This window comes from Mus pahari, chromosome 15 (genome assembly GCF_900095145.1).
Source record: "Mus pahari chromosome 15, PAHARI_EIJ_v1.1, whole genome shotgun sequence".
Taxonomy (NCBI): Eukaryota; Metazoa; Chordata; class Mammalia; order Rodentia; family Muridae; genus Mus; species Mus pahari.
Window position 1 is genome coordinate 62,920,241 of NC_034604.1, and position 18,993 is coordinate 62,939,233.

Consider the following 18,993-nt stretch of genomic DNA (forward strand, 5'->3'; position numbering starts at 1 on the left):
ACAGTACAGCAGGAAGAGGAAAGAAGGGGATGGCAAGGCTGTGGTGCAGGCACAGCAGAGCCAAAGGGGCAACCGAGTCAAGGACATGTTTAACAGAGTCCTAGTCAGAGCTTTGATTCTAGATACCAGCTCACTTCACAATTGTGTGCAAGAAACTTTACGTGTACCTGTTTTCTCAAATATAAAATGAGAGAATTTCTGTGTACTTGCTCGGTAGCGCTATCTTGAGAACTGAATGCATTTTAAAAATATTCCTGGTTTGAATATGCCTGGCCCATGGGAAGTGGCACTATGAGGAGGTGTGGCATTATTGGAGGAGGTATGCCCTTGTTAGAGGAAATGTGTCAGTGTGGGGGCTGGGCTTTGAGGCCTCTATACTCAAGCTCCGCTCAGAGTCTAAAGAGATCCTCCTCCTGGCTGCCCTGGAATCAACATGTAGAACTCGAAGCTCTTCCTCCAGTACCATGCATCCAACTATGACAATAGTGGACTGTAAGCCAGCCCCAATTCAATGTTTGCTTTATAAGAGTTGCCTTGGTCACAGCAATAAAACCCCTCTTTACAGCAATAAAACCCTAATTAAGAGAGTACCCTCCAGTGGTCCTATACAGGAAGGTTCCTAGAGGTTTAAAAGTATAAAAAACATTTCCCAGAGGGCAAAGACTGGGCTTGCTGGCTTGGTAAGACAGGAAGGGGTAATGGGCTTACCTTGTGTGGTCCAAGGACCAAGGTTTGCAAGGTCGAAAATCTTTTTGATCACACTTCTTTGACCCAGAGTTCATAAATGTCAAATGGAGAATACTTAAGTCCATGGACAGGCAGATCTGTGCCCTCTGTGGAGATCTTAAAAGCAAGAGAGTCAGTGTAGCTGTGGATAACATCACCAAACTGCAAGGTCACCTGACAGTTGTGACACTAGGACAGTGGCAGAGATCCTGGTGGGTGTCAGTTGGGCTTACCAACGCTCTCTCATGAATAGCTAATACCATAAAGAGATTTGAGCAGAAATATGCAAACAGAAGATATATGACTTCATGAGATGATGAAGTCCACTTATCTTTTGAAACTCTAGAAGTTGCAGAATAGATGTGACAATATTGTTTTAAAATGGTGTGTGTGTGTGTGTGTGTGTGTGTGTGTGTGTGTATTCTATACTCAGGTCACCCTAAGTTCTGTCCCCAGAATTAACAACATCAACATCACCCAGGGTGCTTTCCAGTGCTCGGGGTCAAGCATCCAATGGTATTCTGGCAAACAATAAACTTTCAGTTATCTGATGAAAGCTTTTGAGTTTTAGTGCTTATTGATTTCAGTAGTATATACATCCCCTGGTCAATTTTAAGGCACCTGTATCAATTAAATATCACTGAACAAAACATTTGGTGGAGTGGAGCTGCACAATTGGTTCTCATGAGTTATAACAAGCTGACTCTAACACACCATGGTATATATGCCCCCCCCTCCATGTTCATGATTGAGGCCCAGTAGTGTGAGTTTTAACAAGTTCAGACATTCCTGTGACACGGACCAAAGTTTGTGATGCACTTAGTTGCTACGGGAGGCTCTGTCCTTTCAGACTCATCGTTAATAAGGCAAAAGAGCTCCAGACTGAAGTTTTAAACTGCTATGTCTGTTGGTTTTATTAACCTGAGAATATTCGTGGCAACCATTTCCTTGGCACACATCTGCCATGAGCAGTATCGTACTTACTGTGACTTACTTAGCCGCTCAATCAGGACTGCCCTTGACATTTCTATCGGTTTGTTTTCTTTGCCAACACTCCTGCCTCAGGCCCTGGGAGAACAGTCTCTGACACAAAGTAGTTGCTCAGAAACTATTTGCTGACTTTTTCTCCTCGAGTCATTTTATCAGAACATCCTTCTTGTTTGTTTGCATTTGCCTTTGTTTGCTTGTTTCAACAGAGGCAGGGCTAATAAAATGGGGTAGAATTTGAGGGAGACATCTATGATATCCTGCCTTGGCATTCAATTACTGAGAGTTCCTTTTACCTCTGCCACTCAATTAGAGAGATGACCTTGGACAAGGTATAGTATTTGATTCTTAACATCCACAACTACAAATGGAGGTTTGGATCCGAGGGCCCTTCAGTGTCTGATCTCTTTGCAAACCCAGGGAGGTCTCAAAAATTACCTTTCTTTTCAGACTCATGAAGTCTGATCTTCAGGCATTCCACACTGAAATGATGTTTTATATTTTGTTGGAGTCAGACTTTGACGGTTGTAGCAAAATACTTGATGCACACAGTTTAAAGGGAGAGTAACTTATTTTGGCTCTAGCTTTCAGAGGTGTGCTTATAGTCCTTAGTTGTATTGATGTTGAGTCCTTGGGGAGCTGAAGCATCATGCTGTAGGGGCATGAGTTAGAGGGCCACTTCCCTATAGCAGATAAGGGGCAGAGAGAAAGGAGTATAAGAAGGGCCATATATAGCCCATACACCCCCAAAGGCATGTCCTCGGTGACTCATCTTCTACTTTTCCCTACCTCCTCAAAATGCCAGCACATTGTGATATATTAAAGGATGGATTGATGCATCAGTAAAGGAAGATCTCTCAAGAGTCAAACATTTCCCCAAAAGCCATCATCTGAGCCCTAGGGGACATTCTCTATTCAAACCTGAGGACATTAAATAGGACTCTGTCATTCTCAAAACACATCTCACCTAATTAAAATTAGGCAGGTAGGGACTGGAGAGATGCCTCAGCAGTTAAGAGCACTGACTTCTCTTTCACAGGTCCCGAGTTCAATCCCAGCCACCAAATGGTGGCTCACAACCATCTGTAATGAGATCTGATGTCCTCTTCCGGTGTGTCTGAAGACAGCTACAGGGTACTTGCATGCATAAAATAAATAAATAAATCTTAAAAAAAAACAAAACAAAACAAACCCAGGCATAAAAGGTATCCAGACACAAGTGTAACTTAAAGACCGAGAAGCTGTGGAACTTGACTGACGTCACCAAATGGTAGAAAAGGAAGTAACAAGTACGAACCATCTTGACTATAGGATTGGCACCATGCATTAGGTAGTCTCGAGTCTGGGAGTAAAGCAAACTGCTTGCCTCTGAGAAAAGAATCCTCTGCTTAAATGAAAATACTACACAAGCGACCAAAGAGGGAGAACAAATCAACAGTCCTATCCAGCTGCAACACCTATGAACCATGGCAACAACCAGCCTGGCAAGATAGGCAAAATGGTGCAATAAGCTGCACGCCCACCAACATCTGTCTCATCAGATTTAAGGCTCACTCTAATGGGGGTGGGGGCCGGGGGAGGGCGAGAGGGGAGGGAATCGTGCCTGGTATCAGAAACCTAGACAGCTTCCCAGTGCTAGAGATCACAGGCCTTAGAAAAGAGTCCACTACTGCCGCTTTGCTAAACTAGCATAATCCCTAACCCTGTTCACCTTGCAGCAACAATTGCAGCCTCCACTCCTCCTCAGAGAAGCCTCTCTTTATAGCAAATGGAGAGCATCCCAGAAAGCCACAGAGGGACACCACACAGAGATCAGCAGGTTGTAGAGAGCACAGCCCCAACAGATTACATCTCTCTCACAACTCCTGCACCTATGGATCAGGGCACATTTTGGAAAAGGGGATGGGAAGACTGTAAGTACCACAATACCAGGAAGTCTGCGGTGAAATAGTCTCACGTAGAAATGGCTGCATGCACAGGAATGCAACGAGGGTAATATCCTTGAACATGTTAACTGGGAAGGGGGACATTTCTAGGTATCTCACCCCTAGACAAAGAACGACAGGTAACTAATGATTGCTGGAAAAAGGATAATTAGCCTCAGCCAAGAGATAGACCTCCTTATTGGTTTCCCAATGCATAGCCAAGCAGCCACGCTTACACAAACAACAAGAATGGACTCAGCAACTTGTATTTATATGTGCTTGAGCACACACACACACACACACACACACACACACACACACACTAATAACCAAAGAGGCTATCAACTTGAGAGGCAGGCATTAGAGTTCTAAGATGGGTATCTATAAGGGTTGAAAGGAGGAAAAGTGACATAATTCTCTTTCAATTAAAAACATATTTTAACATGCTAATGATAATATTGACAAACCAGGAATTTGAACACGCCCCATGTCCGGTTAGATCAGGAAATTTCTCAGGCTAGCCCAGCTGAGGAAGAGAAGATTGCAGAGTGCCCTGCTCTCCTGGAGGCAATGAGTCCTCTAGCTGATGGGCAAAATGTATACAGATAACTCTACTCAGTATATCATTGTCTACGTTTGGAATTCCTAACCTCTTACTATCTAAAGAGCAGTTTTATCCACTTACTCTTGATTTCTGCTTTCCAGAACCATGGCACTCACATGATCTGGCTGCCTGATACTGTTCTGGCGAGCTGACCAGAACACATAAGGTCATTAGGCTGGCCTCTATGATTGGATTAGTAAGTTTATGAGAAGAGGAGACCAAAGCTCTTTCTGTCAAGTCATATGAAAGTATAGGTAGATGCCAGGCAGTGGTAGCACACCTTTAATCTTCGCACTCAGGAGGCCGAGGCAGGTGGATTTCTGTGTGTTCAAAGCCAGCCAGGTCTACTGAGCAAATCCCAGAACAGCTGGGGCTAAACAGAAAATCCTGTCTCTCGGACTGCACACTACCCCCGAAGTATAGCTGGAAAGCAGCCATCTCCAAGCCACGAAGAGGAAGAGTCCTAGCAGAACCTGACCCTGCTTGCACCCTAATCTCAGATTCCAGACTCTGGAACTGTGAAAAGTGAATGCCTTTGGTGCAAGCCACCTGGTCTATCTCGCTGTGTTACAGTGGCCAGAGTTGACTAAGACACCCATCTGTATCAAGATACACAGACAGGTTCTGAGGGAATGTGTAGACCCAGGAAGCACCAAAGACTCAGTCATCACGCTACTAACTCTTCTATCTCTAAATGTGACAGGGTCCTCTCCAACGCCCTTTTGTAAGGTGCTTCCAATTTCCAAAAGTACAACTAGAAAGTACTTATTCTCTGACAGTTCAGGAAAAAAAAACAAAGACGAACACACCCACATTTGTCCCTTAATTTAAAACAGGAAGGGGACTCACACATTTCCTTTTCTTTTTGATCAAAAGGGGTCAGGAGAAAACAAAACCGCCCTAGACTAGCAGGGTGTTTTTCAATCCCAAACTTGACCTAATCAGTGATTTCTGGACAGCTCATTTGCTGCCCCTGAATTTAGGAGAGTGAATCTTACAAACCTAAAAGCTAAAAGGGATTTTTATGGGATTATCTAATCTAGCCTCTGCATTTTACAGCAAGGTCATTGGCATAGAGTCTGAGGTCACAGCGCTGATTGGAGGTAGAGCCAATGGAATATTTTTTTCCCAAGCCAATGCTTGTGATCTTTTCATTACAATGATTTTTTTTTTCCCCAGAGCTTGTTGAGGGCTTACTCTGAGAACCAGAGATAATGTCTGTGATAATGCAGTATAAAGAGGTGGCTAAATGTACAATATTATTTTAGGATGAAAATGTGGAATGGGGAATAAAACACTGGAGTCTTCATGATGTGTGAAATAGCCCATAAATGTCCCAATTCTTGTCCTGTAAAAAGTCTCAAGTAAAACATCTCAATTCTGTCACGGCAACGAATTAAAATCAAAAAATAGAGATGAGGGCATTCTCGCTGCCAGATGGCTTGGGAACATGGGTGAATGTGGACTCTGGTCACAGACTGTCTTTTAAGGTGGGCTCTATCACTTAATAAAGAGAATAGTTTTACTTAGGCAAATTCGTGCTGTTTAATAAACTTGGGCTGTGGGTCAGGCTCTGTGCTATTTCACTCGCTTCTGTTGCTGTGTAGGTGGAGTAAGTAGGTGAACAGTGCTCTACCTTCATGGTCAGCATCAATATGGCCTATTATTTCTGAAATTCTTAGAACACTGGATCAGAATAAGCTTTCTGTTGGGAGAACCGGACACTATTCTTTGGAGACCTGAGAATCTACAATTGCAAATGTCTAGGTTAGGGTTATCAGTGAGTGAGTAAGAAATTAGGGATGGAAGAGGTTTATTTCTATAGTAGTAGCTTCACCTTTATGCTTATCATATAGGTATCTCAAAATCCCATTGCTATTTGTTGACTAGAAAAGAGGTTTGAGAAGGTAATTGTTTGGCCAAAATTGGAAGTTCATGGTTTTTGGTTCAAGAGCCATGTGAGTCTTACATCAATAAAGGTAGGCTTATAAAAAGAAGGGGTGGGATCGAGAGGGAGAGGAGAGGGACCCTCCTACACTTCCAGCTCAGGGTCACACTTGGTTTGGTGGCCTTTCCCCCAAACCGCCCAAGTCGGCCTGGAAACTCTGCGTCCCCACTGACAGGGACCCGGCTGCCATGAGGCCCGCACGGCATCTTCCGGGCCTCCCGGCGACGTCTTTCACGCTGCGGGAACAACGCTTTTGAGTCAGAGATCACGGCCAGCCAGGGAACCTGGGCGCCAGGCGCGCTCTGGGAGCCACGACCTGAGCGAGTCCCACCCGCCGGCGGGACCGCCCCGGTTCCCGGAGGAGGCGTGGCTTAGCGCGCCGCCATCTTGGCGGCCTCTCTAGGCGCTCTGTTTACCACTCTATGGTCGCGCGCTCCCGCCCCGCCCCTCCCCAGTCATTGTCTGGTGGAGCAGCCGCGGCCGCAGCGCCTTCTCTTTATAAGCCGCAGTGCCCGGATGTGAATGGATTACAATGTATCTTTCAGGGAAACCTATTATTATCAATGTGACTCCTCGGGGGAGTCAATGATGGTGTTGTGGAGGATGATGATGATGAGACGCCTCTAAACTTGGAACAAGTTTAGGACTTTGAAAGAGAAGAGAAAAAAAAAATACCACCAACAAGACCGAAGACCAATTATAACTATCCAGTGTTGATTATTTTTATAAACAATACGAAAAAGTTGTCGGAATTTTTTTTTAATGATTACTTTTTTGGGGGAGGGAATTTTGTTACAGTTTTATGATGGAAAATGCAAAATCCAGAGCCAGGTGCATAATCTTGTAATCTGTGGCTAACCCTGGAACAGGACTGACTTCTATTTAAAATACTCTTTTGGGGGAACACACATGTGAGATACTAAGTACTTGCAGAAGATTTTTGTCTCTCTTTTTAAAGTCTCTTTCCTTGGAATATTGTGAGCATATTTGTGGCCATTGAAGGTAACGTTACAATTTGCTGTCAGAGTAAACTGTTTGTAATTGAACTGAATTTTTAGAATGTTGATCCCAATGTTTTATTCAAACAAAAGGAACAACCTATTAAATAATTGCCAATGGGAAAACGTGTGTGCATGCATTTCGGTACGTACTCGTACATTTAGCAATGCCAGGTTTGGGCAAATGTGTTCTTTAACATTAAAATAATGAATGTTGCATATACTGGGTAAAGCTCGCATGTTATTACGAAAGGATAATTTTAAAGTTTAATTTTTTATCCTAAGAGGATGTGGAAAAAGTGTGTTTTAAGAGCACGTAGGGCCTATAGTGGTAAATGTTGAGTTGAAAACTTGAAGTGCTAGGCGAGCGCGGACTTGGAGTTACGAACTCAAGTGTAAAAAGCAAAACCATATTCATCCCCCTAAAATTACCTCTTTTTTTTTTCTTTTTAAAACAAAGTTTGCAGCTATGCGACTCTGTGAGTTAAAAAGGCGAATAGAAGTCTGTGATTCAGATTTCGGCCCCAAACGCAAAACTATGCAAACAAAATATCCCCCTAGTAAAAATGTGGATGGGTTTCTGTATGGAAAAGAAAAATATTGTTCGTCTTGGCAAAGTCTTTATGCATCACGTGTATTTGCAGCAAAGCAAAACTTGCTTTGCAGTGTGTGTGTGTGTGTGTGTGTGTGTGTGTGTGAGAGAGAGAGAGAGAGAGAGAGAGAGAGAGAGAGAGAGAGATACAGAGACAGAGAGAGACAGTCAGAGAGACAGACAGAAGTGAGAAGGGATGTAAACTCGAATGAATTTCAAAGTGCCTCCGATGGATGAACCCGGCAAACCCTGAACTGTTCAGGCTTCAGATTGTAACTGGCGATCTGAGGGGAAAAATGAGGTGCTGGGTGAATTTTCCTTGGTGGGTTTTTTTTTTTTCCCCCTCTCTCTTTCTCAAGACGGGGGAGGTGTTGGGATCTTTTTTCTGGGGTGGGGGTGTTTCCCAGGCAGCCCGGCCCGGAGCGCCGCGTGTCCCCGCCGGAGCCCCCCCACCCATTTCTTTGCTGAACTTGCAATTCCGTGCGCCTCGCCGTGTTCCCCCTCCCCCCTTCCCTCGTCCCCTCCCCTCCCGGGAGAAGAGAGTTGGTGTTAAGAGTCAGGGATCTTGGCTGTGTCTGCGGATCGGCGGCGGCGGCGGCGGCGGCAGCGGCGGCGGGGAAGCCGGAGCGGGCGCGGGCGCCGGCCGTTGGAGGAGGTGGTGGTGGCGGAGGCAGGGGGATAGACATGACCGCCGCCTGGGCGCCGGCGCTGCACCGGGAGCCCCTCGTCGCGCGCGGGCGGTAGGTAGCGGCGCGGCGGGGCCGGCTGGGCGGATGCGCGGCGGGGCCCGGTCGGGCCGGGCTGGGCGATCGCGCTCGGGCTCGGGGCCCCGTGGTCCCCGCTGTCCCCGCCGAGGTTCGGGAGCTCGGGAGCGACGGCGTCCCCTCCCCCGGCCTCCGCCCCCTCCGGGCCCGACGGGCTCCGGGGCACAGCGCACTTTGCCAATGGGCCTGACTTCAATTTTTTTTTTTTTTTACAACCCTTTCTTTCACAAATTAGGGGTGCGGGACAATTGGAGGACCCTGAGGCTCTTCTGGGCTCCCCCTCTCCGGTAACCCCACCCCCCTGTGGACCGGTTTGCACTCCAGAGACGCTGGTCTTTAATTTCTTTCGAGCTACTTTGCAGGGCAGAGGGTGGGGGGGTGGGGGGGAGTGCTGTGAGTGTGTGCGAGTGTGTGCGCGTGAGTGTGTGCGTGTGAGGGGGTGGGGTGGAGGGTGGGGGGAAAGTTGAGACCGGTTCGTGCAGTAGTTTCTCTTTTCTCTGATCCATTCATTTCTCGCTCTACCTCCTGTTGCATAAATGATGCGCTGAAGAGCGGCTTACCCCCCTTCTTTCCTGAATTTGGTTTTATAGTGGATGTTACTAGTTTGATCGTCTCTTTGGAAATACAATATAGCTATTTTTTTTTTTTTTTTTTTGCTATTGCTGTCTATTCCATGAAGGAAAAAAAAAATCAAAACAAAACCCAACAACATTTGTCCCGTTCCTGCCTCCTTTTCTACCTTCATCCCATCCGCCCCTATATCCCCCACCCCAGCAACCCCCCCACCTCATCCCCCAGTCTCCAAAAATCCGATTGTGTTTTCTCCAAGGATTGGGACTGGGTTTTCTGATTGCGGTTATTTCCATGTTTCTAGGTTTGTGTGATTTTGCTAAAATGCATCACCAACAGCGAATGGCTGCCTTAGGGACGGACAAAGAGCTGAGTGATTTACTGGATTTCAGTGCGGTAAGAAAGAACGGTGGAAACTAACAACAGCTGTGGAAAAAAAAAAAACCCAACAACAACAACCCTCCCCCACCACTTCAGCTAGGAATCCATAGAAATGTGAAAGAGTGGGATAATTTTTAATTGGCTGAATCCTTGGAAAATGTGAGGGTCTTTTTGACAAGTTTTTTTTTTTCAACTAATTTTGGGATGTGGAAGACTCAAGCTTATTTTTTTTTAAGAGTCTAATTACTGGCCTTGATTTCTTTACCTACCCATTTCTCCAAATAATGGAATCTCACTTCAGCAGAAAGGAAAACCAGATACCCCTTAAAATTGTCAAGTCCACCAGAAACTTGTCCAGGTCTGCAAGCATAGTGCACTGCTAACTTTGTGTAGGACTGACTCCACATCCTATTTACATATTTATTTACATTAAAAGGGGGGAAATAGGCAGTGGAGATGCTGTAGAGTTGAGGCAGCTGAATCTGTGGGGTCCCCCTGACTTCCGCCTGGCCGCCTCTTCTTTTGGGATTCTGGAACTCCGATGCACAAACTGAACACACATTCTTCAGGGTCTCTTGGACTATTTTAGCAAATTACAGTCTTGAAATCAGCACAGGGAAGAACTTACACACTTGTGGAGTTTTCACTACTGTACTCTTTCTTGGTTCTTCTCCTTCCCCTCTGCTTCCCACGAGGTCCAGACGTGCCAGGAGCATGGATTCAGTTTTAATGCCAGATGAGTTTGGTGTAAGATGCATTTTGTGAAGCAAAAGAAAAAAAAAAAAGAACCCCCCAAACACAAATAAAATCCAAACCACCTTCTTCGAAGTGGGGCTCCCCCACGCTGCTCCCGCTCCACTGTCTGCCGCTGCTGGCTGCCACCACTGCTGCTCCTCTGGCAGACCCTGTGGAGAAGTGGGTCTCCTGAAAGTTTTGGCAGGAAGCAGTAGCCCATAGGCGGCTTTGCAGCCCCCTTTCTGCTTGTTGCACTTTCTCCATTCGCTCTTTTGCTTTTCGCAGGCTCTGACTCAGGGAAGGTGTGCGGAAAAACGCTTTAGACTGGAGGAGAAGAGGGAAACCAGTTAGGGCGGAAATAGATGTTGGAGAGTGAGAGAGAGGGAGTGAAAGATTGAGAGAGTGAGAGAGACAGAGAAAGAGAGAGAGAGAGAGAGAGAGAGAGAGAGAGAGAGAGAGAGAGAGAGAGAGAGGCTGAGAGACTTGCCTACGTTGCTCTCATGTTTGAGCTGAAGTGAGAAATTTGTTACTGCAGGTGGCATTTTGATTTTGATTTGAGTTCATGTATGGCAGACAAGTCCTGTAACCGATGGAAAGGGACATTGCCACCTTTATGCTATGTCCAAGGGTTTCTATATAAAACAAACAACTTTTTCTTCTCCTTTGTCAAACTAGTGTTTTCTAGAAAGGCTGCTGCCCCCATGTATGCAATGGGGACTGTGTTCAGAATGTGCTAGGACTGTCTTAAGTCACCCGAGGAGAAAGCTAACAGTGGTAATGGAGGGGGGAGGAGGTTGGAATGGGCTGCCTGGTTTAGTTTTAAGTTGGATGGCTATATGTTTTCCTAAAGAAAGCCTTAGCATCAACTCCAAGTTATTTATCAAGAGTGTGAGAGGTCTTTGGTGGAACCCTGAAGCCTCGGATGTCTTCCTTTCAACTCTGCCATCTCTTTGTTTCCTTTAGATGTTTTCGCCTCCTGTAAGCAGTGGGAAAAATGGACCAACTTCTTTGGCGAGTGGACATTTTACTGGCTCAAGTACGTGAATTCTTTTCTTGGTGTGAAGTTCACTGTTCTCCGTTGTTTATTTGCTCTTTGTGTATTTTTGGCTCTGTTTGGAGTGTTCTGAAAGAAGTCATTGAGTTTTAACCTATGATGATGATGTGGTTATTTCATTACCTACCAGCAGCAAACTTACCCAGAATGTTGCCGTTCTCAATTCAAGGGAGACCTATTTCTAAATCAGGAGAACCATATCAGAATTCCATCACAATTTAAACTCGATTTTGAAAAAAATATGGTTGTAATTAAACATGTGAGCATAAGACTGATGTTAATAACATGTGGACAAATTCATGTTCCCTATTTTAAAATACAGAGGAAAAAAAAATCTAACTTCTCATAAAAGGAGAAATAATGCCAGTTATTAGGTTCTCTGTACAATTAACCGTTTTAAAGAAAGCGGCACTTAATTTTTCAGACAAGTCTGTTAAATGGTCTCATGCTAGTCTGAGAGGCTAAGTAGGAGTTCATTTATCTCTAAACTATCTTGTGGATGCTGGAGCTGTTTTCTCTCCCTTCTCGTTGACTTATGCAGTGAATTTGATGTTGCAGATTTGGAGAGACTTAGCGTTTTATACGTGAGACTTCTTTGGGCGATGCTTCTACAGAAAGGCAGCGGTATTCACAAAGGAATCTGTGTGCACAGTGATTATCTGGCATCTGAGGAGGAATTTTAGTATAAAGCTCTTTGAGTGTCTCCCATTAGAAATGGGAACTGAAAAATGTGACATTTCTGTAAGATGTGTTTGTTGTTGTTGTTGCTGTTTTTTTTTTTTTTTTTTAGCCAGCCAGTTTTAAATAAGGAGTCAATACATTGTTGCCTGCTGCCCTTTAGGTCCAGGGTTTGAATTTATTGATGCCTTTTAAGCAGCTGCAGGATTTTAGAGTTCTGGCCATGGTGTATAACAGTCCAGGAGGTAGCATTGCTCTGAAGTCAGGCTGGTAAATGCTAACATCTTATAGGTGTGAGGTGCTAGAGTGTTTGTTTGTCTGTCAGCTATGGATATAATTTTTATGTATTTGTTTTCATCTGGTGCAACAACAACCAAAGAGATCTGTTTAGCTAGGTGACTTGTGTACTTTGTGTATTTTTATTCAAATAATGTCTTTCAAAACTTGGTGGTTTCCAAGTGAGTGACTTCTACTGGCTCCCATAAGTTTAGGGATTTCTCTCTTTAACACGATTCAGAAAATACAAGGTGCCTCCTTTCCTTTTACCTTAGCATTTTTAAGGTCTTCTTTGATTAAAAGTACTAATGACAAAATGTTTGCTTTACTCTTTGAGCCCTGTTACTGGTTCCATTTTTTTTTTTTTAAATATGACATTAGCATTCTATATTACAGATTTCTGTGTAGTATTCTTTATATAGCTTCCAGGACAGGGAACATTAATTCGAATGCTTGAACTAAAAATGAAGACAGTGTGTTCTGTAGTCCAGTGAGTGCTTCCTATAGACACCATCACAACCCTAACCTTATGCCTGGCAGTCATTTCCTTCATGTTTAATTAAGAAATGTGTGCATGGTTGAAATCTGACTAAAGTAGATGTCAGGCAGGCCCAGAGGTCTATGCCGCTTAGAGTTGGTATGAAATACTGTTTTCACTTGTTGTAATGATGGACACATTTGGAATAACTTAATGTATTACTTTAGCTGTGATTTAATTTGTTAAGATGAATTATAAGTATGAAATATGTTAAATTTGAAAAGACAGTTGTTTTATTCAGCTCATGTGCTGTGTTCATGCTCAGTTAAAGTCCTTGTTGGAACGCTGAAGTGTTGGTGGACAGTATGGGATGAATAACTTGAAACATGTACTTATTCTTTGGTAAATAGTCATGTATCAAAATGCACAGCTGTTCAGACAATGATGTGTGTCTGTGTGTGTTGGATTGGTGTGTCTGTATATGTGGGTGTTGTGTTGGTGTGTATGTGTGTCTGCATGTGTTGTGTTGATGTCTCTGTGTGCTTGTGTGTGTGTGTTGTTGTGTTGGTGTGTCTGTGTGTTGTGTTGGTGTGTCTGTGTGCTTGTGTGTGTGTGTTGTGTTGGTGTGTCTGTGTGTTTGTGTGTGTGTTGTGTTTATGTATCCATAATTCCAGAGAAAGACTTTATTCATCATGACCTGTTAGGCTATTTCTCCTGACTATGCAGAGAGCACACCTTGAAGCTGTTGAACTTTAAAGCTACCTGGTACCAGTGGTGTGGGTTTTGAGGACCAGATGTTTACCTTGTAAGAGTAGAAAGTGCAGGGCTCTTTTATCCTGCCTGACTGCTGGAAATGCAGTGCATTCACAAGGTGCAGGAGGATGGTGGCCGGGAGTACAGGGGCTGCAGACTGTTAATCTCTGCATTAGTTAAGGCATATCAGGACAAGGCTAATAGTTCTACACAGCAAGAGACATATCTCTTTTAAAGCTTAACTTAAAAAAAATGATGAAGACGTCACTTCCTTTAACTGGAAGCAGGAATTAGGAAACGTTGGATAAAGGAATTATTTCTAAAGTTCCTTCAAGTTTTATATTCGCCTTCCTGAGTGGACTCAGATATGACTTTGAAACTTAGATTCAGGAAAAAGAGATCTAGACTATAAGTAAATGAGTCCAATTTGAGAAAAAAAAAATCAGTGCTTTTTTTTTTTTTTTTCCTTCCCCCCTCTCTAAGTGAGGTCTGGTCATATTTCATGCTGCAAGTTCCCAATAGCTGTTGATCCCATTAATACGTGATATTTGGTTCGAGAGTGGAAAGAGTGTGACCAGATTTGCTTTAATCTTTTCATTCCACAAACATAGCTTTTCCTACCACCCTAAGAAAGGGCAAGGCTGCTAGGGTGAATGGAATGTAACCTGAGCCCCAGCCTGACATTCCCAGGGAGCAGTTTTCACTTGAAAGGCTTTTGTCAACCCAGGAAGGGACCAGCAGTTTTTGTCTGATGTTTGCAGGTGTTCACAGAATGCAGTAAAACTGTTCAGCCAAGGGTAGACCAGAGCTACCATGACCTTAGCTGGTGGCTCTGGGATTATTCTTAAGGAGTAGCTCTAACTTGTAGGGTAATGTGTACCAAGCTGTCTGATGTCTGTTATATCATGGATCTGAACATGAATTAGAAGCATCCGCATGCCTGCATGCTTGGAAAGTTGTTCTCATTTAAAAAAAGAAAAAAGACTGAGTATCTGTGAGCTAGGGTGAGTAGAGGTTTTATTTCCTGACATAACAAAACTGTAGTTTATTTGACTGTGTTTGAAGCTTTTGGGAACAAAAGATAAAACACACTAGAGTTTGGCATCATTAAAAAAAAATGATTTTAAGGTTGACCTGCTGAAATGATCAGACCCCTAACATACTTGGCAGGTTAGCTCTGTTGGCATCTGTGGGTATGTGTGAGCAGGGAGTCTGTGACGGATGCTACAGCTCGCTCCTTTAGTTCAAACGTGGAGGGCTCTTCCCTGCACTTGCTCACTTCTTAGGTGTTCAGCAGTTGGTAAATGCTGCCGAACACACCCATGTTAGCACAATTAAGAGCAGTGTCAAAGCCTATCACATCTCTGCTGAGCCAGTTTTGGAAGGGGGAAAACAGTTCTTGGCTTTCATGTATGTTAGCTTACCTATGTCCCTATGACATCAAAATGATATGGCAATTGAGTAAAGTCACAGGTGGGGTAGTGGAATCAACTCCAACGTGCAATTTTATAGGATAGAGAAAAAAAAAATTGAAGTGGCTCACACCCTGTGTTCATTTCTACCTGTGTCAGTGTGAGTTCTTCTGATGGTGTGGAGAGGAGATTGTTTTTTCTTGAAGGTGTTGTAGAGGAGATACTCCTTTCTTTCCTTCCTACGTGTGTGTGTGTGTGTGTGTGTGTGTGTGAGTATGTGTGTGTGTGTGTGTGAGTATGTGTGTGTGTGTGTGTGTGACTGTGTATGTGAGTGTATGAGTATGTGTGTATGTGTGTGTGTGTGAGAGAGAGAGAGTGTGTGACTGTGTATGTGAGTGTGTGAGTATGTGTGTATGTGTGTGTATGTGTGTGTGTATGTGTGACTGTGTGTATGAGTGTATGTGAGTGTGTGCGAGTGTGTGTGTATGTGTGTGTGCGAGTGTGTGTGCATGTATGTATGTATGTGTGGTGTGTGTATGAGTGTGTGAGTGTGTATGTGTATGTGTGTGTATGTGAGTGTGTGAATGTGTGACTGAGTGTATGTGAGTGTGTGAGTGTGTTCGAGTGTGTGAGTGTGTGTGTGTGAGTGTGTGTGTGTGTGTGTGTGTGTGTGTGTGTGCTGTACACATCCTACTCTGGTACAGACCCTGGTGGTAATAAAAGTTTTTTTTTTGTTTTTTTTTTTTTTTTTTTTACCAACAGAGATCTGCTTAATAGATTTTAAAAAGTATCGTAGCATCAGGCAGGTTATATTAGAGTCTCTGTATTTTGGGGTCAGCCCCAGAGAAACACTGAGAACCTCCAGTGCGTAGCTAGGAACCCTAGATCGCAGGTGAGGAACTTCTGGTCTTTGTTAATCTTGAAAATCAGCTTTGACTTGCTGTCTGTGGCCTGGGCAGACTCTTCATTGGAACTAACATTGGTCTTCCCACTGTTTCTCTGTCCTTTGTCAGCCACAGTGGGGCTTAAGGATGGATGTGCTGTGTCAGTGCAGGACAGTGCTGGACATCAGTGCTGTCCTGTGCTTGAGTGCCCTCTGAGCACTTTGCTTAGGTTTGGAAGTCTGTTTCAGCTTATTGGTTATTCTCTTCTTGCCCCGGGGTCCCCTGTGCTCCTTTAGGGGTGCTGGGCAGAGCACTGAGCTGGAGTCAGAGGACAGCTTCATGTGCTCTGTGTGTTCTGTGTTGTTTATGTACTCTAGCTTTAGTCTTCCCAAGAACATACGTGAATGCAAACCTTACCATGCCTGATTCATAGAGGAAGAAACTGAGGCACAGCGGTGGTAAGCCATGTGTTCACAAGGCAAGTAGTAATGAAATTAGGCTTAAATGCAGGCCTGCCTAGACACAAATCTTTATAGACCTTCACACACACACATATATGCACACATTCACAAAGGCACTCATACCAGCCCACAAAAGGGCATCAAGAGCCAGGCAGCTCATATTTTTCAAAATTATGTAGCTATGAAATACAATATAGAGGTCTGGTATGAAATACTATTTATGATCTTTAGAGTAGAAAGCATTTTTTTAAAAAACATTTAAGGTAATGTTACAAATCATATCCACTGTTTTTCTGCCTCAGTATTCAGATTAAGTTACCCTTTTAAGTTATGATTGATTTCCATGTGAGCTAGTATATGGTTCTCATATTATCACATTACTTTTACAGAAAAAAAAAATAGAATGGGTATTTTAAAAGTTGTGCTTTTCAAAAATTTTTTTTTCCCCATGGGAAATCTGTGTGCAGCTATTTGGGTCCCAGGGAAGATATTTTCAATTATTTTTGTGTCAATAATCAGATCTGAAATTGCAGTAACCCAGTGCGACCTATTAATATCTGAACAAATAAAGCTGTCTTATATTTAAATATAAAAAAGCACGCAATTCATTGTTAGGCCTTTGAATGGAATTCAGGCTCTCTGATGCTGACTTCAGCCTGCATCTTTAGCATGAGCAGTTTGGAGGTTTTGATATGTCTGTTACCAGACATGTGCTTAGAGTGTTAGTCTTCTGAATTCAGGAGGGAGAATGGGTACTCTATTTGATACTGACTTAAGTAAATAAAATGCATTAAACAAGCATGGAGATCCAAGAACTATCGAGACTGAAATGCTGAGCATTTTTGACAACATCAGCAAATTATCCTTCCCCTACTATTGTAATGAGGAAATCACTTAAATAACAGATGAACAGCGAAGTCACATAAACATATATAAAAGAACTATGTAATGGAAGTTTATGCTGTTCATTGCTTGAATCTGTCTTCAATGGTTAGAATCATGGAGCTGTAAAGACTGTCATATAAGCGGTTTTGTGTTTGTTTTGAGCTTAAAATTATTCCTTTTCGCCTCCCTCGGTATGATAAACAAAGTAATTCTGTAAGCTTTACAGATCAAACATTTACTTCTAATGGTAAACTCCATTTTATATTGGGAGTTGGCAACTTGGTTCAGGCCATGCAGGCCTGGTGGCCCCAGGCCTGTGTGATCACTAAGCCTAAGTGTAAGAATGCTACTGAGGTCTGTTCCCATCATTCAAGATAACAGATCTCAAGTTGCCTCATAAGGAACAGAGTGTGTTTTGAAATGTTCTTCAGTTTACAAATCTTGAACCAAAATGTTCTTGGCCAAGTCTTTATATAGTCTATATGTATGCTGGCTAAGCCAGATTCTTACAGAGACATAACATCTAAATGAGGACAAGGTCCCTTTTGCTTTGTTTTGTATTTTATGAGGTTGTTTTTTTTTTTTTTTTTTGACCAGGTGTTCTTCAAAGTTAATTAGATCATGCTAAGTGTTAAAGAAGGATATTATTGGATTTTTTTGAAAGGTTATTTTTTTTGTTACAGGTTTCTTAATTACACTGATTAAATATTTTAAAACTGGCCACCAAATTTTGAAGCTTACACTCCTCCCAGTGTGTGACCCAGTTTGAGTGTAAGCTAGGTGTCTTGATCATAACTCTATGCTTAAGAGAGAGACACAAGACAAATGACTCTTCAGGAAGATGGGCTAGCACTTTGCTGAAAGTAATACATGTAGCTGCACAGATACACGCATTTCTTTGTATTAGACCACCAGACACGGCAAAATTACTGAAGAGGTTGTCATATTTACTTTCGTTTCAAAAACAAATAGAGGCCCAGTTAATCAGCATATCAAATACCCAGCTGTGTTTAGAACCAGTTCCTGCGGATAGATTTTTTTTTTTTTTTAGGCCTGTAAGAACGTATTTTATTTAAAGGTACAGTCACTCAGTTGTTCCAATGGCTGCTTTTGTACTTCTGTGTGACAATTAACATGTAATGAATGACTTTCTAGACTGCTATTGGTAGTAATTACTATATGTAGTTTATTAGCTGCAGTCCATTGTTGGATGTGCCTGTATTGATTTGTTTTGCAAACAACCCTTCACACGTGTGGCAGCATTTGGGCATTACTGGGTAAAGAACCTGTTTCACTGGCTGATGTTGCCATTGCCTCTGGAAACTTCGGCTTCTAGGTTTCTATGTTTCTGTGTGGTAGGGTACAGTTATCCTAGGTGTCTTGTAAACTGGAAGCTTTTTTTCACTCTAAAAGTTTTCTACTCTGACCCTTAGGAAACCCTAAAGAAACCTCTATCTATCTATCTATCTATCTATCTATCTATCTATCTATCTATCTGTCTGTCTGTCTATCTATCTATCTGTCTGTCTATCTATCTATCTATCTATCTATCTATCTATCTATCTATCTATCTATCTATTTTTGCAAGGAGATAATTTATGGAAAATTGGACTTACAGGAGTATTTAGAGATGCTATTTTATGATAAAGTATCAGGATCTTGGGAAAGGGTTAACTAGCTCTTTCCCAAGTCAGATACAGTAGATTATAGCTAACACAGGGCATAAATACATAGGCCCCAACGTTCTAGATACAGTGGCTGTGCTGCTATTAATTAAGGGCTGACCTTCTCACTTGTTATCAACTATACATTTGCAATGGGAACGAAAACAACATATAGTCTACCATTTCTTAAAAAAAAAAAAAAATAAAGCTGAGATGGT

At 42.9% G+C, this 18,993-nt stretch overlaps 1 protein-coding gene across 13 annotated transcripts in view; it reads left to right on the forward strand.

Moving 5' to 3' along the window:
* Positions 1–6,662: 6,662 nt before the first annotated feature.
* Tcf4 (transcription factor 4) overlaps positions 6,663–18,993 on the forward strand; it is a 347,041-nt gene continuing 334,710 nt past the window's right edge. For 4 of the 13 annotated variants that reach the window (XM_029547094.1, XM_029547090.1, XM_029547093.1 and 1 more), the window contains exons 1-3: positions 8,418–8,520; positions 9,419–9,510; positions 11,194–11,266. In XM_029547094.1, the coding sequence (XP_029402954.1) occupies positions 9,439–9,510; positions 11,194–11,266 (145 nt within the window). In that variant the 5' untranslated portion in view covers positions 8,418–8,520; positions 9,419–9,438. Of the gene's footprint in view, positions 7,193–7,873; positions 8,103–8,325; positions 8,521–8,812; positions 8,832–9,418; positions 9,511–11,193; positions 11,267–18,993 lie in introns of those variants that run through there. The other 9 variants (XM_029547088.1, XM_021214218.1, XM_029547092.1 and 6 more) reach the window with 6 other exon arrangements.